Consider the following 21,278-nt stretch of genomic DNA (forward strand, 5'->3'; position numbering starts at 1 on the left):
TTTTAGTTGTTTAAATAAATGTTGACCGATTGAAATTAACTTTATTATTCAAAATTACTTCAGAACCTTGCTTTTGGTTTTTACAGCAAAAATGAAAATTAAAAACATAAAATGATAAACATACATATCACAGATGTAAAATAAATTAATATAGAAGTTTTAATAATCAGCAGCATTGTTGGCAAGGTAGTCTCGTCTTCCAATATTCGATGCTTGCTTGCTTTGAATTGCTTCCAGTTTGGGACAATTTGTAATCCTGTGCCCGAGACCTCCACAATAACTGCATCCTCTTTCATCTAAAAACAAGTTTATTAAATTTTCTAATAAATCTACAAATATGAAAACAATTCACTATTTTTCGTGGTCCGCTTGACCAATTAATACGATTCAATTAATTAAGGTTTTAAGTTGAGATAAAAAAGTCAGTGTCACTAGCGGGATCCCGCAATCATCCTCAACTTAAAACCTTAATTGAATTGTATTAATTGGTCAAGCGGACCACGAAAAATAGTGACTGTAATGGATTAAAATAAAGTATACTACACTAAAGCTCTCCGTGGCCATTTCATTTGTCGCCGAGAATCAAATCGATTACACGACATTTGCAAAAAGGAGGTAAAATTCGAAGGTGGGGTTGAGATGGGAAGTTAGTGCCCGAGTGGATCGAAGTCACGATAGCTCAAGTGGTAGAGCAGAGGCGTATCAAGCCGAAGGACGTGGGTTCGTATCCCGCTCGTGACAATGATTTTTTTATCTCAACTTAAAACCTTAATTAATATGAAAACAATGTTTACCGCCAAGATCGAGGTATTTTTCACTCTCGGATTGCAGTTCGGCAAGAAACGGTGGTACTTTCTGTTTCGCCTCTATGAGTAGATGTTTCAAATCGAGGAGTACGCTTTCGTCATTTGCTTTGTTGATGAATGTAGTAGCCAGGCCTGTCTTCCCTGATCTTCCCGTACGACCGATTCTGTGAACTAAAATTGAAAAATATCTAGTTTGTTCATCTATCATTTTCCCCCGCCTATTAGGCCATTAGGTTTAACACAGACCCCCCCCCATCCAGAATGGAATTTTGAAATCAAATACAATTTAAAAAAAGTCAACTTTGCAAAAAAATTACCATAATTTTCCACATCATCAGGCATGTCGTAATTAATAACGTGTTGTATATCTTGGAAATCAAGCCCTTTTGATGCCACATCTGTAGCAACTAAAACGTCTTTCTTTCCGCCTCTAAACGCTTCTACACTTCTTGTTCTTTCTTCTTGATCTAATGGATTAAGTAAAACATTAAATAATTTACTAGTTAATTATATGGTACAATTGACAAACCTTTTCCACCGTGTATAGCCACGGCTTCAATGCCTTTGAGCAAAAGATATTCGTGTATCGCATCCACGTCTTGCTTTTTCTCGGCGAATATCAACACAGGTGGTGTAGTTTTTTGAAGGCATTCTAACAAATATACTATCTTAGCCTCTTGTTTGACATATTCAACTTCCTGTAAAATCCAAAGTATAAAAACAAAAGTTAGAAAGCGTGTATAGTGTTGATAGGTCATACCTGAATGACATTTATTGATGCAGCGCCGGCTCTTCCTACATTAATTGTGACTGGTTTAACAAGAGCAGACCTGGCAAAATTTTGGATTTTCTTAGGCATCGTGGCAGAAAACAATAACGTTTGCCTTTGTCCCTATAAAAAAATAACATGTACATAGATGCAATTTTCCTTCAAAAATCCGTTGATTAAACAAATATGATATTTAATCGGCTCTGTTCAAGCCTATGTAATGCCTATTATCACTAGGTTTTTTTTTATCGTAGTGGCCGAGTAATTAGAGCATCTGACTCGTATTTGCCATGCTCGTGGTTCTGAGTTTGAATCCGGGCTGAGCCCATGGGTTTTTAATTGATTATAGTAAGAAAAATTTGTTGTAAAATGGTTTTTCCTCTAGTCTATGACATCTAACAGGTAGTTGGACGTTAAAACTTGTAAAGGAATTACTTTTTACTAGATTTTTTCTGTCAAACCTTTCAAAAACTAGGAAAAAGGTAGACCAGGTTGGTTAGATAAGACCTCAACAAATTATCTCACAATATATTATTTTTACTTTAAGAAAGAACATTTACATATAATAATTTATACCTTGAAAAATGAGAAAATTGTTCTCACATCTTCCTCGAAACCCATATCAATCATTCGATCTGCCTCGTCCATACAAAGATACCTGCATATGTCAAGTTTAACCATTTTTTTATCAAGCATATCCATTAGTCTTCCTGGTGTTGCTACCATAATATGAACGCCGCTGAAAATACATTGCATTATCAGACGTTTTTAATTTTCAATATAATTTAAAAAATTACTGCGATATGACATCAAGTGACTCTCCGATCGGTATTCCACCGATAGCTAGAACACATCTTATCTGTGGGAATCCGTGTTTCACAAGATGCGCTGTGTAGTATTTAATGATATCATGGGTCTGTTTAGCCAATTCTCTAGAAGGACAGATGACCAATCCTAAAAATAAAAATTAATTGCATTAATTAGGATTAACTAAATTTATCATTAAAATATACCGTATGGGCCTTCATTTTTAATAAAAGGCATTTTGGTCTCTTGCTCCAGGCAAAACATGATGATGGGAAGAACAAAAACAAGCGTCTTTCCTGATCCTGTGAAAGCGATGCCAATCATATCTCTACCTGAAAGTCTAAAAAGTCAAAAATTATTATTATTCCAGTTTAATTATATCCTTAAACTTACATTGTCGGAATTCCTTGGATTTGTATAGGTGTTGGCTTGTCGATATTTTTTGCAAGCAACGCACTTATGAGAGGACGGGGTAATTTCATTTCCTCAAAAGTTAAACAAGGCGGTGGTACGTCATCTCCTTCGACTAAAATTCTGTATTTCTTTCTCACTTTCTCATAAACCACTTCACCTAGATTAATAATACATCTTGGTGCTGTCCAGCTGTAATATTTACATTTATGATCAATCAATAATCAACAGTGATTGAGGTAATTATTACCTTGTTTTTAAGGATTCTTCATATTGAATGCCTTTTGCAAGTTCAGCTACACCCATTAGAGCTTTTCTTTCCGCCACACTTTCAAGAATTTTTTCCTCTTCTTTCAACTGCCTTTCCATCGCGCTTTCTTTCTTAGCTGTAATAATTAACTAAGCTAAAAAGTATTTTAAAAAATAAAAACAAAATTATCACCTTCGGCCATTTTTTTAAGCTCTGTGTGCTGGTCCAAGAGACTGATGTTGGACTTTCTTCCCCAGATTTTTCCATCTTCATCTTCCTTTTCATTTTCGCTTGATGATTTCCCTTTTGTATCTTCATCTTTCGACTGTAAAGAGGTAGATTAATTTACAGAATGATTATTGGAATAGTGCGACTTACCTGTGCCAAACGACCCAACTTGAGGAACTGTTCTCTTTTCCTTTCTCTAAGCGGGACGTACGGTTTGTAATCTGTCTCTGAGTCGCTGCTCGAAGATTCCTCCTTTTCAAGTTCTACTCGACGGTATCTCTGATTGCAAAATACATTAGTTAAAAAAACAAATAATCAGTTTTAGAAGATCTATTTTTATTTATTTTATTTATTTGTTTGTTTGGTTTGGGGCTCCCATCTCCCATGCTTCTAAAAGTGGATTTACGGTGCTTTAAACTGCCAATCTGATCTCCTAACTTTCAGATTCGTGGTACATTTGTCAAACTCACTCTCGCCCTTTTGACATCTTCCTAAGAACTAATATGTTCAGTTGTTCCTTCTTCATCCACACGCTATCCATCACACACTATCCCTTTTTGTTTTTAAGACCCGTTTCTTTGATTACCGCTTGTCAGTACAACTTTTAATTTCATTTCCTTAGTAGAGTATTTTCATTTTATATGTATGTATATAATTTGGTAAATAGACTTTGTAGCTCCAAAATAAAGTTTATTTTTCAGTTTTTCATTTCATTATTGCAGAGGAAAAGATTTTTTTCTTAGAATTTTTCTACAGATAGTTGCATATCCATCATACGCTGAAAGTTCATCAACTGTTCAGAAACGTTCAAGAAAAAGCTGTGATTTTTAGCTTAATGTCTATGGAACGGCAGAAAATTGTTGTAATGTTAATTGTTTATTTAGTAACGATGGAACTCAGAAATGTAAGTACAATTTCAAAACTTATTGACAAAACATTGAACATAATACATGCTTAGTACAATTTTTGGCAATATGGTGTAAACTTTTGCATCCTTCAATAAATGTTGTCTATTTTTATTAAACTTACAAACTGTGACATTTAACTGAAAATTACTATTATTAAATTACTTTTGTGTGAAATCATACAAAATCGAACAAGTAAAACTGCTAGCAGGTTGACTTTTATCCTTCCATTATCCGTCCACTGTTAATAGTATTATATAAAATCAATCATGATAATAAAAATCACTGTCTTTACTGGTGTAGTGTAATACTGTTCTTATCAATCCTATAAAATTATCAAGAAGAAAAAAAATAAAATGATGAAATAATATTCTCATTACCTTAACAGGAGGGTCTCCCATTTCGATTCTAAATTAAAGAAAGCTTAAAATATAAACTCATGGGCTTTGAAAACTATACAAAAAGTTGATATTACGGGTTCAATTGTTTGTTTACAATATACATTAGGTGCACAGTTCGTAACCTTCTTTTAGTTACACTTTACAGCACCTTGCCCAGTAGGTTAAAATCCCGTAAAGCGTAAAAGCAAATTTAAATTAACAGGAATTAGAGGACTTGAAAATATAGGGAAACATGTCTGAGCCCAAGCCCGGAGATGGGTTGAAATCTTTAAGGACTTCGGCTGCCTTCAGAGTGGTTAATTTTGAACTATACACAGCTCCGGTAATAAAATTTTTTAAAAATTTCATAGTTTTTGCTTATGAATTTATTGTAACGTTCAGGTGCAAACTTAAGTGTACCGTAACTGTCATTATATGAAGAAAAAATATTGAAACCAGTAGGTTCATAATCTTACTTTTGTTAATTTTATTACAGAACAAAGCAATCATGGGATTGGGTTTGGTCGCGCTGATAGGATGTGCCTCTTACATAGCGTACATGCGTAAGAAGTACGAAGGAATGGGCTACTACCCAGCTGTCGACTCTGAAGGGAAGGAGGTGTTCATCCGAAAAGAATCCAAATGGGATTGAATTACTTTTTATATATATTTAAATTATACATTGTTAGTGTATATAGTGTAAATATACGACAAAAATAATATTAAAGATTCTTTCTATCCTTGCCTTTCTATTATATTGAACCGAGTGTACAGTAAAACTACAATAAAGCAAGCAATTTAATATATTTAAACAAAAACATGTTTAACAGAACATTTTTTGTTTTGTTCCTTGTTTTGAAGGTGTTGAATTTTTCTTTGGCTTCTTCCATTTCTTCTTTTTCATCTTCTGTAATAAATATACAATAGAATTACTATAAACATTTACAATAATTACATTATTATTTTATATGATTAATAAAATTAGAACTTTTTCACCTTGATTTGTAAAATATTTAATAATTACATACAAGAAACTAGATATATATTCACTACATGTATTATATTTCAAGTTAATAATGAAATGTTATTGGCACAAACCATAATGTACTGTGGGTCTTAAAAAAAACTTACTTCACTACTGACTATTTGCAGATTGTGAGATGCAGTCTTGTGCGATGTAGTTTTAGAAAAACATTTTCTTTATCGTGCCAACGTTTCGATCTATATTGGGATCATCTTCAGGGCTCAAAGTGTGTTTTCTGTGAACACACACCTGAAGATCGAAACGCTGGCACGATAATGAAAATGTTTTTCTAAACTTACATCTCAAAAGACCGCATCTCACGATCTCCAAATAATGATTAATTAACGGTCAGTAAATACTACACACTTCACTATCTTAAGTCAGATACAGGTTGGTTGTATAAAAAATATAACATACATTCTCCCATAATTTGACACAGAAATGCAAGGTTTTTGTATTTATTGATTTTTCAACTTATAATTGCATTAATTTGAAGGATTAGAATAACAATGAGTTTTTTTGGGTCATAAACGAAGGAAAGTTTAGTTTTTCAACAATGTTTTGAAATACTAAGCTAAAAAAGAATTTTAAAATGAGCATAATTTGAGATATATGGTTGGATACAGCAAAACTTAAAAAAAGCAATTTGTTAGAAACTAGAAATATAATTTAGCCTGAGAAAAGTATCATAAAAATAGAAGTAGAAAATGTACAAAAATTAGTTTGTAAAAACAAACTATAAATTGAAATAATATTTGATTTAGCCCATACGATCATAAAAATAGTTTGGTTAACCTATAAACCTTTCCAAATATAGCAATCTTAAAGTAAACTAACATTAATTAATAAACAGGAAATAAAATTTACTTTGTGTAAAGCAATTTCCTTCATACTCATTGGGGTGTCATAAGAATTAAGAACCACTTTACAATATTTTTCCAAATTATTCTTAAATAAATGTTCAAAGGTTTGCTGAAATTCAACCCAGAACCAAATATGATTAAGACACATGTGATTATACGTAAAAGCACTAAACTAAGAAAAATATTATATTTAATAGTATAATTGTGGTGATTTGTTCATCAATACAGCTGTTCTTCATCAACTTAAAATATCATCAGAAACAGATTTTTTTTAAATAAAGTATTTTAAAAGATATATTATACCATATATGATTGGAATAAGTCTTTGGTTTAATAGAAATGTAATTCAGAACTGGCAGAAACTACTAAATCGAGTTCTATGACTGCTGACCGGACATGCAAAAACAAGCCTGTACAGATATTGCCAAGAGGAATAAGAAACAGTGGAACACTTTTGGGCGAAGGCCTATTCAGGATGGGATTCCTACTCATGGGAGTGGAAAAGCCAAAACCTGAAGAATACATATGGAAGCCTTCAACAAAGCTTTTGAATGTATTGAAAAGCCTAAGGCCTCTTTCAGACAAGGCAACTAGTTGAACGGACGGGTGTCAAGGAGTGTAACGTGGTAGCAAAATGTATGGGAATCGCCCCAACCCTTTCACACGCAGTCAACTCGTCCGCCCAGGCGGGTGGCCAGCAGGCACAAATGCTGCTCACGTTCTCATCCCCTCTGGTTGACTCAACTCAAAAGACACTGCTCGGCATTCGTCCATCACACCAGTCGCTTAGTTGAGTCAACTGAGTACACCATGGAAAGTGTTGCCATTGCAAGTTTCAATGTGAAGCAGTTGGGGGACCGCGGTAGCCGAGTGGTTAGCATGAGAGACTCTCAAGCCGCAGACGCGGGTTCAATTCCCACCGTTGCCCCTGGCCCTTTTTTCCCAATAACCCCCCAAATTTGAACACACATATACGAATTTGTCACATGGCTAATATGCATAGTTCATAACGCCAAAAAAAAAAAAAAAAAAAAAAAAAAAAATGTGAAGCAGTTCATTGAAGATATTCGTATTGGTCCTGTGATATGGGACATAAGGTGTGAAAAGTATAGTGATAAAATTAAAAGAAGCTTAGCTTAGAGGGAAGTAGTACAACAGTATTTGAGAGGAAGCACCCGTTTCCCAATTTTATAACACCAGATAAACCCACACTTTTCTTTACTGGGTTTCCTCCTTTTTTTGTTTCTCTTTTTGCAGAAAAGCAAGCACAAGAAGTGCTCCAGCTTCCTCGGGTTCTAACATGTACTGACCTCCCGTTGGGAAGAGAGGTTGATTCCACAAGTTGCCTGGTGAAACCGAGTCTTCACAAAGGAGCAAACTAATTGAGAGTCAACCGGGCAACTTAGTTGAATTAACTAAACCGCCTCGTCTGAAATAGGCCTTAAGCTTGGTGAAGAGACAATGATGGAGATTACACAATATTGGAGGCTGACTCCTTTTAACCTCAAACTGTAACCTTAGCACATCGAACTAGTCCTGGATATCAATACTTAAATTAACTATGACCCAGGACATTTAGGGCTAGAACGATAGTAGGACTGCTGACTGGACACTCAAAACTAGCCTGTACAGATATTATCAGGAAGAATAAGAACATGTCTTCTATTGGTGCAAAGGCTTTTAACTCCCATATGATCATAAATTTTACATAAATTGTATGACAGAATATAGCAAGTCTTACAAAATTATATATACAAACTAGATAGTTATATAAAGACTGTAAATCTTAAAGTCTTGCCAAATTTACAATGTAAATATGATAGAGCCAATACATAGAGGCCATATTTCAGTTTTTTATTGCGCAATTATAAAAATTTGAGTGAATCGAATATCAACACACCAAACATTTTAAGACATAAAAAATTTGTCATAAAAAAAGAGACAAGTTCAGTTAGGAAATTTGCCCTGCGTTTTTATTTTGTTTTATTTTTAATACATCAAAATACATAATAAATCAGTTGAACTTACCAGGATTTTTGTAGGTTTTTCAAAATAGGGTATTCCAGGTACTAGCATGTAGAGTCCCCTTTCGTCTATGCCCCACAGAGGTGCTTCAGGTGCGAAACCGGCCGCTTGGTAGAATTTCCAAAGAGAAAGAGAATCCTCGTGGTTATACGTCCAATCTTTGCAGGATACACAGACCACGAGAAGCTGGAAAAAGTAGAAAATAATTAAAATTAAACCTAAGTCGTATTCGACGCCGACTCACGGTTAATATCCCGAAAAGCATGGCGAGAGTGCAGACGCTGGGTCGGGAGCCATGCATTTAAGACGTCGCCATGCTCTCTTTATCACATTTTTTAAAAATAAAAAAATTTACATAGACAATGAGACTGACAACTTTCACCAGATTGTGCTTTCTGTAAGCTGTATAGAAAAAAAGAGAAAAATTATGCATGTTTCTACCTTTATTCTGTAATAACTAACAACAAACCATTATAAAATGTCCTCCTTTGTAAATTAAAGTCATTGTTTAAAACCCTAGTTTATTTAATTTGTCTTGATTAAACATCTTTCCTTGTTTACCGATTATTATTCTTCTTTTCATTTTATCATGTTCAATTTCAAAAATATATATTCCAATTATTAAACAGTTTTGCAAGAAAGAAATGCTCCACCCTGAAGATTGGAAAAGTGAGGCTTCTTTTAACATTTTCAGACTAGGCTAAAAATTTTCCATGTAACAATTCCTGTGAAAATGAAAAGGTTCCTTTTATCAAAATTTAACACTAGAAGCATTGTTGTCTGGTTGTGATTTTTGGCATTGCTCAAGCATAAAGTCAGGGTTTGGCACCTAACCATTGTGGAAACTGAAACTCATCGTACCCAATTCCTACTACCTAATCCTAAAATTGTACATTGTGCATTTTAAAAGACGATTGGGCTAAGAAAAAGTCCTAGGTTCAATGGAAATGTATTCAAGGAAAAATTGCGACAAATTAATGGCAGTACTATTAAACCTAGGATGCGTTGGACCGTAATGATATTTAGTGATTGGTATAGTGATTTGAGGCTTTTTTTACTGCACACAACATTGCATATTTCAGTTTTACATAATGCATATCATATGGCATATTTGAGGATTTTTTAAAGTGGATATAATATTGCATATTTCAGGTTTTATTAGTTCATATTATATGGCGTATTTGAGGATTTTTTTTGTGAGTATAAATCTGGACTCTAGTGATAGCAACCTCAAGTTATATTAATATGTATAGCATATAAGATTAAAAAAAATGTGGTTAATAAATATAAACCTATCAAAACATCATAGCAAGCCTAACAAAAATACTTGTCTTTAGTCATAAGCAGGATATATAGGCATTTTGGTTATGTTTTAATTATCTAATTTCTGTAATGCAAAATTATGGGCCAAAGTGTATTTTATTCCTTGTATGGCTAGAATATGATTTTATGCTTTAAAGTAATATCCTTTTATGAAGATGAAAAGGGGTTTTTCTCGCTCATACAGCTTTTTTTATGGAGTCATTTCGTAGAGGGAAAAGAGTGAAAGTCATCTGCGGGATGAGGATTTTTGGCCTGATCTTAGGAATATGCCAATGACTTAGGAGCGACGTCAACCGAGTGACATTCAATGAATAGGCCCGGATAATGAGGCTAATGATAAAATCCATGAATGAACCAGTCTTTAAAGGGTTTTTACACGGGCCGTCAGAGAGGAGAGAGGTCGACTTCGCCCTGACAACTGCGGCTTTCGTCTCTGGCCTGTGGAGTGTGGGTGTCGAGACGGGGCATGTTGTGCATGCGGGCATGCGCGATTTGCATCGTGTAGGAGTCGGGGAAGCGGATCTGTAGAGTGTGGACTGTAGAGGTACAGAGGTAGACCGTAGAGGGGCCGTGGTAGAAGGCAGAAGCTGAACAGCCGGCTACGTTCCAGGGTCTTCAATCCGCAGTTGTCCGCTCTTCGTCAAAGCGTACGGATACGCAAGACATGTACGCGTCCGCGTAACACCCGTCTCGAGTCGAGAGCGTGGGTCGGTCTCCTTCCCGATCCGGTCCTGCCCCGTTTTGTCCGGGTCGAGCCCAGCCTCGGCCGTGTCGGCTGGAAACCGTTCTGCAGACGAGACTAGGTGAGTGAGAGTACATTCACGTATAAATTGTCGGTCGGCCTTTCTCCAGCATATCCCGAGCCCCATCCCGATATCGGCCGAGTGGTACAATATGGGATGTTGCGGCAGTCGAGTGGGCAAGCCTCGATGCCCTATGACCTCACTGCATTAACACGATTGCACGCTACACTTTGCAGAAAAACATTCACAAACGCAAAAAGTCAAATTCATAATATACAATCGCCTAGTTTGTCAGACCAAATTACAGAAAATAGCTTCAATTTCATGGATCATAAAATACATAGATTAATTATTTATTTGCGATTTTCCTGGAATTCGTACAAATTTTAAACAACGCTCAATTTATTTTCCTAATTTCAGGTATATTTTACGTATAATCAAAATAATGCAGAAATAATAATTAATACTGTATAAAAATATAGTTTTTAACTAACAGAAATCTTATATACATATAAAAAGAAATCATTATGCACAAATCAAACCTCTAGAGTCTTGAACGCGCAAAATCCCCTTCCAAATAAACTCAATTTGACAAAAAAGTAAACCATCGATTTTAAAGAAAGAAGAAAACAAAATTCAACCAGAATAGCAACGCCTTGGAATTATAAAAACAATAAACAGAAGAACAAAGAAAAATACAAAGTATAATTAATAGACAGTCGTGAAACAATTACTGAGATCGATGTTTATGTGTACCGTAATTGGAAAACTTTTCTGGACGTTTTCCAGAATGGAGTTTTTCTCGTTAATCGTGATATCTTTGCAAACCACTCTTTGCCAATCCAATAAATACAAACCACCCACATTATCAATGAGAATGTGTAATCCATTTTAAACGTTTTATATAAATTTTTTTAAGATAGAAGAAAAAAGAACAGAAGAAAGAGAAAGAGATATAAAAAAAGGAAGATAGATAGATATATAAAGAGAGTGATTGATGAGAGAGAGAGAGAGAGAGAGAGAGAGAGAGAGAGAGAGAGAGTGAGAGAGAGTGAGAGAGAGAGAGAGAGATAGAAAGAGAGAGAGAGTAATGTTGAAGGTAGACAGTCGCAAGAGAATAAGAGAACAGAAAGAAGGTAAATTAAATATGACGTGACTGACAAATTGGATTCACCCATCGCGGTTAGATATAAAAGCCGTAAAATAAAATTAAAAATCTAAATTGAAATTTTGGATGGATTTATAATTTTTTTTCTAATCTTCCCTTGGAGGGCGTCAATTTTCACTTTTGTCTATTCTAAACCATTGTTCAAAAGTTTCTCCTTCGTTGAGTTGTTGCGATAAACTGTATTAATCTGGCAAAATTGGAATAATTTGTATTGTTTATATTATTTCAATGAAATAATAAATATTCTACACAACTGTTGAGATTATACATGTATTCTGTTTCAAACCTTAGCGATTAAAAAGTACAAATAAAAGGTTATCCAAAAGATAGCTCAAAATTAGACTTCACATAAAACTTGGACAGAAGTATCTCTGACGAAATATCGGGATTTAGCATATACGCGCTGAGTATACGTGGTACATTCCTGTTGCATAAATTTGGTTCCTTTTGAAGGACTGGGACGTTACACCTTGATTCAACCGAGTGTATAATTCAATGCTATTTCGTATTTTCTATGATGATATGTTTTTTGTTCTCTTGAAGAGCGAACTTTCTTAGTTCCACCCCTTCAGCTTGAACGTTTTATTTTTTTGAACTTTTTTAATTTGATATCAGCATTTCTTCATCGCTGCAAAAATATCACCCGACTTGAATCATGCCCCGACCTTCTTGCTCATCAAGGTTAAGGTCAATCTCTCGACATTTTCCAAACCGACTTTGAACAATGCACCTATTAACCCTACCACTCATGATTTACATTTCATGCCATCTGAACACTCTTCCAGCACAATCAAGCATAATAAAAAAATATATATATAATTTTAACAATATTATCAATTCTTAAAAGTTACGTTCGAAGGATTGAGCGTTTGCGAAAATATGGAGCAATGGACCACTTTCTCTTTCTCATACTCATTCTCAAGAGTTAATATTATTTTCTAAAGCTAAGGCTGTTAAGTTCAAGTTGGTAACAGACAAAAGACACAATGGAAACTTTGGATCTCCCTTTGAGATAAATTTTGTTCTTTGTCTTATACAACAAATGTAACGTGTTAAAATGTTCATTAAAAGGTTGAAAGGTCTTCAATTCATTATTCGGAAATCGTGAGTTGCGGTCTGGTGTGGTGTAGGTTTCAGAAAAACATTTTCTTTATCGTGCCAACGTTTCGATCTTTATTGAGATCATCTTCAGGGCCTGGGATTTACAAACATTGTTTAAATTTAACAAATACATGTAGGATGTGGAAAAAAGTGAATTTATACAATGCAAAAAAAAAATTTTTTTTTCATATTCAATCAAAGTATTTCTACTCACTCAAAGTGTTTGTTTTCTGCGTAATTGTGCCATTCTTGCGTGTCGTGTTGAAAGTGCCAGTGAGATATTGCAGTTTTTTATAAACTAAAAATGTATAAACATAAAACAGCAATATCTCACTGAAACTCCCAACACGACATGTAAGAATGGCACAATTACGCAGAAAACAAACTCTTTGTAAACACTTTTGAAAACACTTTGAGTGACTAGAAATACTTTGATTGAATATAAAAAAAATTTTTTTGCATTGTATAAATAAAAAAGTTTGTGCCACGAGCGGGATTCGAACCCACGGCGTTCGGCTAAATACGCCGCTGTTGGTGGTAGACTAGCGGCGTATTGAGCCGAAGGTCTTGGGTTCGAATCCCGCTCGTGGCACTAACTTTGTCATTTCAACCAAAACCTTATATAAAAAGAAGTAATTTGGTCAATAGACCACTAAATATAATGGATTTTATTTAAAGTTCATGATTTACAAGAATATCTTTATTAGGATTTAAATTTGTCTATGAAAAAATTTACGTACTATTTTTTAAATTATGTGTTCATTATCTTTTTTTTTTGTCTATATTGGTTCATTTGTGTTTCATTTTATCACGAATAAATACAAGGTTTTTCTGTTAATTATTTCATGGTTGCACGATAAGTATTTTAGACCTTGCTAAAACGTGCAATGTGCTAAACAAAACAGGCCTGTTCTCGTTTGACTTTTGAGATTTTTATTCTCTTCACATTCTTCTCCTTTTTCATTGCTGATGAAAATACTTCTAATAGTACAAAATGTTTAATTATTTTATGTAAAAACGGTTCGGAAAGGGCTGGCAATAAAATGTTAAACGTACTTCTGCACAAAAGGCCGACGAAGCTCATTGAAAAATACGGAATAATTAATAGATGAATGAAAAGCTTCCCTTTCTCGGTACACCTTTTTTTATAATCAATTAACTTTATCAATAGCCCTGGATTAATTGGCCTGTATCCTTAAAATTCCACGAAGAGAAACTCGAATAATAACACAGAAAGGAGGGTAAAAAGTTGGAATTACTTGATCACGCATTGGGCCGGGTGGGCAATTATTTGGAATCATCCTATAACAATTCGTTTCATTCTGAAATCCCTTCACCATCAGACCTCACTGTGAGAACTAAGTCTATTGTTTGCGTTCAATTAAAAATTTACAACATAACATACTAATTAATGAGAAATATTAAGAGCTAAGGTTAAAACGTGCCTTTTAGTTGAACACAAGCTTCTTCTGCAGATTGCTATCCATAGAAAAACATTTGTTAGACATGTTGGCAAAGATCAAATTTACACGTGACCCGTTGAGGTGATAACTCGATGGGGGATGCTTCTGCAGAGAAATGTTAGAAATGCCGGTTTTGAGAATTAGCACGAGAAACCCTTGTTTCAATGTCCTTCTGGTTTAGGTTCCAAGACATAACTTTCTCTATGCGATGATTTTTAAAGTGTCATGCTGCAGTATATTTCGGCACAAACACCACGTGTGATTTCAGCTTGTGCTCAGTAGAGTTCCGAATCTACCAGTAACCGGCTAATGATTCAACCCGATGGTTTATATTATGTATTAGTCATGTTGTCAATGACATCTGAAGCGATAATTCGCTGAGAGATGCTTCTGCAGAAAAACCTTACAAATCCTGAATTTGAGGATTAACACGATAAATATTTATTTCCCCTATCTTCTGGTGTTGGTTCCAAGACCAAAGTTTCTGTAGGCAATGATTTGTAAGGTGGTCATGTTGCAGTCCTGCAAGGTTACGATTTGTCATTTCAACTTTTGCTCAGAAGAATTCAGAATGTACCAGTAACCATTTTAAAGTTTATCATTCTTTCGAAATTCCACCAACAGTATCTTTTTTGACATTTTTCCTACCTTGACAAAAGAATTTTCTTCTCAAACCTCGTTGCTTTACTGTGTAAGACATGTTAGAATTAAATAAACACGTGATCTACTGAAGCGATAAATTCATTAAGGGATTCTTCTGCAAAAAAACCTTACAAATCTTGGATCTGAGGATAACAAGAGAAATCTTTTTTTCACCTATCTTCTGGTGTTGGTTCAAAGACCAAACTTTCTGTAGGCAAATCTCACTAAAAAATATAGTACTTTTTGGACAATTTTTCCTAACTTAACAAAAAATTAAGTTGCTTTAAGACTTTAGCCTTGTTGACAAAGATCAAATAGACACATGACCTGCTAAAGGGATAATACTAAAAGGGAGATAACTCGTTGTGTATTGTTTCTGCAGAGAAACCTTACAAATGCTGGTTTTGTGGAATAGAGAAACTTCTATTGCATCTATCAACTTTCTTGTCTTGGTTCGATGACAGTATATCTCCAGACGATGATTTCTGAGATGGCCTGATGTATTATGTGTGACTGCACAATTCCAAAGGACCACTCGCATAAGTTGAGATGTACAAAGTTTGTAATGTATCGGCTGCCAACCAGAAATCGACAGAAAATCATTGCAGATTATTGACAAACCTGTGCTTGGTTGTTGTGTTTAAGCTTTCACTTTTAAACGTTCTTGAAACTAATATGAGTGAAGTTTTTCTGAAGTTTTACGGCACCTGGCCAGCTGAACATTCTTGGATGTCTTTGCACCCCTTGGCAACATGTCTCCCGAGGGTTGATTAACGGTTGTAAGAGAAATTTCTAATAAAACTGCAAATTTCTCGGCAATTGTTCGTTGATCAACAGACAGGCGCTGATTTCAAAGTTATAAAAGGATGTACAAACTTATCTTTGTTTTCAGCCTATAATGTAACTCTTAAAATCACACACGCCTCACATTTTGCTCATACAATGTAATATATAAGTCTTTAAATATTTTTAATTTTTTTTAAAGTATAGACTGGAATGAACATTTTTTTAATTTTCACGGTTGTTTGTACGACGATCTTTTTACTTCAATCGGCCATAACTCCAATAGAATGGTGAATTTTAATGAAATTGTTTAAAAAAATCTGATGGTAACAGTAAAAAAAGTGAAGTAATGGGAAAAACGAGTCATGACTAAACACACATTACCCTTTATAGATGGAACTCCAGGGGGATCTTTATTGCACCCCCGACCGAGGTCGAAATAAGAAAAATACAGGGCCCTTGCATCTGAGTATGACGTGAGAGGAAAGCATAATTTCCCCCGTTTCTAGAATACTGAAACTACATATTACATAAATTTTTCTGGCGAAAATTGTTTTTCATCCCGCTGTAATTCCGCGGATTGAGGTTTAGTTTATTAATCCATAATTTTAAAGTCAGGAATTATCTATTATAATCTGTTCCAGTATTTAATTTTTTCTGGCGTAGTGAGCGTGGGAAACAAGATTTTTCCGGAGTGTAAATTACGTGAGTAGTTTTCCTTTTATCAGAATAATCTTAAATCCATTGTTTAACAGGGAATGTTCCAAAAGTCGAAGTTTTTTTAAAAATAATTAAGCTATAAATTAATGTGTGAATACACCCAAGTGCAATGGCCAAGGACGGTATGTCCTGAGAAAGTATTATCGACAAAAGGTTTTCAGTTAAAACTTGAAGGGCTTTGTAACATAAAAGCGTGTAATTTATATTTTTACAAAGGAAACTTATACCTTGAAGCAAACCAAACGTTGACAATTTTTTATGAGTTATAAGGAAGCAATTATTAAATCCACTAAGTAATGAAACTGCGAGAACGTGCCAGAGTTTGTTTTTATAAATTCGGAATTTGTTTGGAAGTAGGACTTCGCGAGTGCTTTGTGGGCCTACAGCCAGATTTGGGGAGGCTTGTGGGTTTCGAGTGCATCATGATAAATGTGGAAATTTATCGGAGTTCCGACTTGACCACTTCTCTCCTTGGCCAGTCAGTTTTTACGTAACATCTATGAATCTTCGGAATAACTGTTGAACGTAATGAGATTCGTCTATTGTCCTGGTTCGATTCTGATGAATTATCCCGGGCAGCCGTGATGCGATATTCATGAAATCATGTGATGCGTGTCTAATCGTTTGTTGAGCAAAGGGTCACGACCGGTCTGCAGTAATGGGGTCTATTATCTATTACAAATTTATACCTAGTTGGTAGCCTCAAACGTTAAATGAATCGAGAAAGTACGGATGGTCCAGATTCAAGCGTCTAATTAAGAACGTCTTGTTTAGTTATTATTTTTGTTGTTGATTGCAGGGTGATGCAGAGGGTGGCGTGGCGATGACGTTGGATGAGACGGGCCATCCTTCGGCCGAAGTCTGGAGTAACGGTTCGTCCCTCCTCCTACTTGAGCCATTACCTCAATGCCATTCGTGGTCGCCGATAAATCATATTTATTTTCAACTCGCCAACGTGTTTTATTTCCTGTCGTATCTGGCACCGACGGGCCTTCATGGACTCCTGTACCTACGTTCGACGCTGCTAGTCGGCTGCGCCTTCACTGCCCTGTGGGGGGCTACAGTCAGATGCTCCTTGGACGCGCTCTTATGGAACGCCAACTTCGTTCTCATAAACTTCGTCCACATACTCATCCTGCTCTACAGGCTTCGGCCTGTCAACTTCACCAAAGAGGTCGATGAGGTAAGGTCTACAAACTTATGTATAATCTTATAGTTAAAAAAAAAAAGTTCGAGGAACGTGACGGTGGCTCTATATAGACGACTATAGTATCATGTGGTTTATAACTGGACTGATGTAGTAGTAATAATTATATAGCTGACAGTTGATTTGTGGAGAACTTGACGGTGGCTCGTATTTGGAGGACTGTAGTCATATTATCACGTTAACTTTACGTTCTGAGGATGATCAGATTTTTTTAGAGAAACATTGGTTTGTAGTCATGTTAATTATACGACTGCAGACATGTTTTTAATCATAATGTCAAAGTATGAGAATGAATCATGTGGTTTTTAGGACCTGACATCAGTTTGTAGCTGTCTGATAGTTTGAAAACGGTAGTAGGGGAGTGTAGTCTTGTCTTAGCTGTCAGATGGTAAAACCCTATGACAGTAAACTTAAGTTGATAAGGAGTTCGTGTCTAGAAGGGGAATGTTACGGTGGTTCGTATCTATGTGAATATAATCATAATCACTTTGGTTTGAGGAACCTTATTCTAGTTCATACCACTGTGGTAGTCATAGTTTCAAAGACGCCAAATCGTTTGATAAAGGTGAAAGTGGTACGTATCTGGACAACTGTAGTTATAATTTCATAGGGGGTTGTTTGTATCTAGACGACCATGTCTTAGCTGCCCGATGGGATAGCAATTTCATAAACCTAACTGTTTATCGTATTCCGACAACTAGCCGAAATCTCTCAGGGATGACATAGTTGTTAGAGGAACACATCTAGACGACTGTATTCATCATGCCGTAGATGCCGCACTGGATAATTCCACAGGTTTTAATCAGATAGTATGGACAGATTGTTTTAGAAAAACTGGTTTGTATTCCAGTTGATTACATAACTGTAGTCATGGTATCTAAGGACAGAGTAAAGCATGTACTTTCGGTAGCCTAAATGTTTGGTTATAAGTAATTATAATTTTGAGAGAACTCTAGATCCTTATCTAGAAGATGGGACGCATAATTTCATAGCGGCCATGTATGTATGTAGTTTAAGGAATGTGGCAGTGATTCCTATCTAGATGACTGCGGTCTTCAAGTCGTATTAGTCTGATCAGATAGTGTGTGAAACTTGACAGTGTTACGTATCTAGTCGATTGTTGTAGTCATAATTTAATGACGATCACTGGGCTTGAGGAACCTGACAGTGGTTTATATTTGGATAACTTCAACTTTTACAAGGTGGTTCGTATCATGTCGTAGCTGTCGGTCGGGATTCAGCAGATGGTTTGGCAAACCTAATGCTGAAATTTTCTGGACGATTATAGGCGTAATATCATAACTGTCGGGTGGTTTGACCGTGACGTGACTATGATTTGTGCCGTGACGAGTGTACGCGTAATTTCGTAGATGTCATATGGTAAAAAGCAGACGTTTTGGAGAACGTGACGTTGGTTAGTATCTGAACGACTTTAGACACAAATTTTTACATGTGTTTTATCTAAACTGTAGTCGTAATAATTATGAGGTCTGATGGTCATGTCTGGCATTAGCATCCACCAGATTTTTAAGTTTTACTGGTGTTATGAACCTTGAAGAGAGTAAAAATTATTTCGTACTCGTCAGTGTTAATGAAGATTTAGAAGTAGGGACGTAGGTTGAATGTAGTCAGACTTTAGCAGTGGTTAAAAATGAGACAAGAATTTTTTGTTTTAATCACATACAATAAATCTGGTCTTTAGTGGCAATCTTTAATTCAGTTATGGAATTTTATAGTTCAATAAATTTATTTAGGAACGGAAGAATTTCTCAATTTGAGCGTATTTTAAGCTAAAGTAAATGCAACGGAAGCCCATGTTCAGACGTTAATATCAGCTTTCTACCGAATAGTGTTGTTCGTGAATCAATCGATCTCGACGAAACTTTTCTCACCAGAAGTTTCTAAATTAATGTTCCGAAGTTCTGCAGTTCGGCCCCAAGACTCGCACCAGCCGTCAGTTATAAAGAATCGAGCCTTGGACGGAAGTAGTCCCGGTTGATGGTAATGTCCGAACAACACGACATAGTTCCACTTCCACTTTCTCCACTTGACACCTGTTGAGCCTCCTACGCTCATTGCCTAATGCATGGTCTGCTGTTGAAACGCCTCTTACCCTATCTTTAGGCCTTAATTTAAAACCAGCAATGCTCAGACCCAGTGCTTATGAGTCACTCTTTTAACATCGTAAACAATTTTTAAGTACTGCACGCAGGCCTTGTTAACTATGAGGACAAGATGAAAGGCTAGAATCGAATTCGCTTTGTTACGGCGGATGTATATCACTAATTGAGACTTGGTGTTTGCAAAAGTCTTTTGTGTTTGTGTGTTGAGATAAAAATATAAAAACCTATTTACAACTTCTTTCATGATTTAATAAAATCAATTTGCCTTTCAAAAAATAATCGCATTTCATTTAAGGACATTTGCCGTTTAGAGTAGAAAAGCCGACAATCTTTCAATTCCTTATTTTTCTTTTAGGTGAACTGATTACCATTTAAATTGAAATGTCCTGACTCTTGATGTGAAAGTTCAAGTATCCCTTGTCATCTTTAGAAAGTTCATCCCATCGACAAACATCGCTGATCGTCTTAAGTTTGTCGTGTTTAATTGTTGATTTCATTGATATTAACCAGCGCGTAGAAGGTACCACGACTAAATTGACGTTTAAGTGTTCTTTTTGTTTAAATTGCTTTGCAATCGTTTGTAATCGCTGGATTTCTTTTATTGTGTTTATCACCGCCAGCCTTGGCAACGCCGACATGTCTTCGTCCTTAGTCGCGTCAGTCGTAACGAGTCATAAGTCTTGGACCATTTAGCATAAAATCCATCCGGTTGGGTGTATCTATACATATATATATACATACATATATACATATATATATATATATAGATAATATATATATATTATCCAGCTATCTTCCTGGAATGACAAAACTTGATGAGTGTACAATTTTCGATTACAGTTGGTGAACTTCGTTTTCGACTCTAAAAATTGCGTCAAATAATTTTTCTAGCATCTTCTTTCCTAAATGCCTTGACTCTTAATAAAAACAAAGTATTGGACAGTAAAAACATTTTGACGTCTGGAAGGGATGGAACTAAAATATCTTGGCCCTCCTATTCTTCCTCGTTTTGTCAGAATCTTCAGTTTATATGTGCGATGTCTCTAACAATAATCATTTCCATCGATGGACGTTATTTTTATTTAGGCAGATCGTTCGAATATTGCTTGGACCTGTTAGCTTGATGGCATGATCAATTTATAATTTATTATTTGTTTATTAGTTATTATATTAGTTTTGCACTGTGCTGGTTTACCACTGTGTTCTGTTTGTTTTTTAGTCTTTACATATATTTGTTTACAAATCCTGTCCATTTTTTATTACAATTTGGAAAACGAATTTCAGTCGACTAATTCGCTCTTGACGTCTGGCTTTGTCTCTTGCTTTTTGTAAAATCTGGGAGATCAATCGATATTTTTCATATTGCCAACAGTAAACATGATCATAGTCAACTATTTTTGAGTGATTTTCGATTCTAAAATGAGGTGGAAGAGGGGGAGAGAGAGAGAGAGAGAGAGAGAGAGAGAGAGAGAGAGAGAGAGAGAGAGAGAGAGAGAGAGGGAGAGAGAGGGAGAGAGAGAGAGGGAGAGAGAGAGGG

At 35.4% G+C, this 21,278-nt stretch overlaps 3 protein-coding genes and 1 long non-coding RNA gene across 6 annotated transcripts in view; 2 read left to right on the top strand and 2 right to left on the bottom strand.

The window, feature by feature from the left end:
* Positions 1-29: 29 nt before the first annotated feature.
* On the bottom strand, positions 30-4,703 carry LOC106667532 (ATP-dependent RNA helicase abstrakt). Its single transcript, XM_014395528.2, has 13 exons — positions 4,557-4,703; positions 3,422-3,550; positions 3,236-3,368; positions 3,044-3,179; positions 2,776-2,985; positions 2,589-2,722; positions 2,373-2,529; positions 2,152-2,314; positions 1,567-1,698; positions 1,336-1,504; positions 1,124-1,273; positions 795-977; positions 30-296 (listed from the first exon to the last, which is right to left on the bottom strand). The coding sequence occupies exons 1-13, from the start codon at positions 4,575-4,577 to the stop codon at positions 160-162; spliced, it is 1,854 nt and encodes a 617-aa protein (XP_014251014.1). The 5' UTR covers positions 4,578-4,703; the 3' UTR covers positions 30-159.
* A 29-nt stretch (positions 4,704-4,732) lies between these two features.
* On the top strand, positions 4,733-5,294 carry LOC106667536 (small integral membrane protein 8). Its single transcript, XM_014395536.2, has 2 exons — positions 4,733-4,899; positions 5,053-5,294. The coding sequence occupies exons 1-2, from the start codon at positions 4,810-4,812 to the stop codon at positions 5,206-5,208; spliced, it is 246 nt and encodes an 81-aa protein (XP_014251022.1). The 5' UTR covers positions 4,733-4,809; the 3' UTR covers positions 5,209-5,294.
* A 129-nt stretch (positions 5,295-5,423) lies between these two features.
* LOC106667537 lies at positions 5,424-10,139 on the bottom strand. Its single transcript, XR_001340596.2, has 4 exons — positions 8,938-10,139; positions 8,713-8,870; positions 8,472-8,654; positions 5,424-5,463 (listed from the first exon to the last, which is right to left on the bottom strand). It is a non-coding gene; the product is annotated as an uncharacterized LOC106667537 (long non-coding RNA).
* Positions 10,140-10,316: 177 nt separating this feature from the next.
* Positions 10,317-21,278, top strand: part of LOC106667534 (blood vessel epicardial substance) — a 33,461-nt gene continuing 22,499 nt past the window's right edge. For 2 of the 3 annotated variants that reach the window (XM_014395532.2, XM_014395535.2), the window contains exons 1-2: positions 10,317-10,594; positions 17,211-17,594. In XM_014395532.2, the coding sequence (XP_014251018.1) occupies positions 17,235-17,594 (360 nt within the window). In that variant the 5' untranslated portion in view covers positions 10,317-10,594; positions 17,211-17,234. The remainder of the gene's footprint in view (positions 10,595-17,210; positions 17,595-21,278) is intronic. The other variant, XM_014395533.2, reaches the window with a different exon arrangement.

Source organism: Cimex lectularius, unplaced genomic scaffold, assembly GCF_000648675.2.
Source record: "Cimex lectularius strain Harlan isolate CLEC.00 unplaced genomic scaffold, Clec_2.1 scaffold74, whole genome shotgun sequence".
Taxonomy (NCBI): Eukaryota; Metazoa; Arthropoda; class Insecta; order Hemiptera; family Cimicidae; genus Cimex; species Cimex lectularius.

Coding starts and splice junctions, on each gene's coding strand:
- LOC106667536 (XM_014395536.2), top strand. CDS start 4,810: ATGTCTGAGCCCAAGCCCGGAGATGGGTTGAAATCTTTAAGGACTTCG. Junction 4,900..5,052: donor TTGAACTATACACAGCTCCG/GTAATAAAATTT, acceptor ATTTTATTACAG/AACAAAGCAATCATGGGATT.
- LOC106667532 (XM_014395528.2), bottom strand. CDS start 4,577: ATGGGAGACCCTCCTGTTAAG. Junction 2,986..3,043: donor GAAGAATCCTTAAAAACAAG/GTAATAATTACC, acceptor TAAATATTACAG/CTGGACAGCACCAAGATGTA. Junction 1,274..1,335: donor GGCTATACACGGTGGAAAAG/GTTTGTCAATTG, acceptor TTAATCCATTAG/ATCAAGAAGAAAGAACAAGA.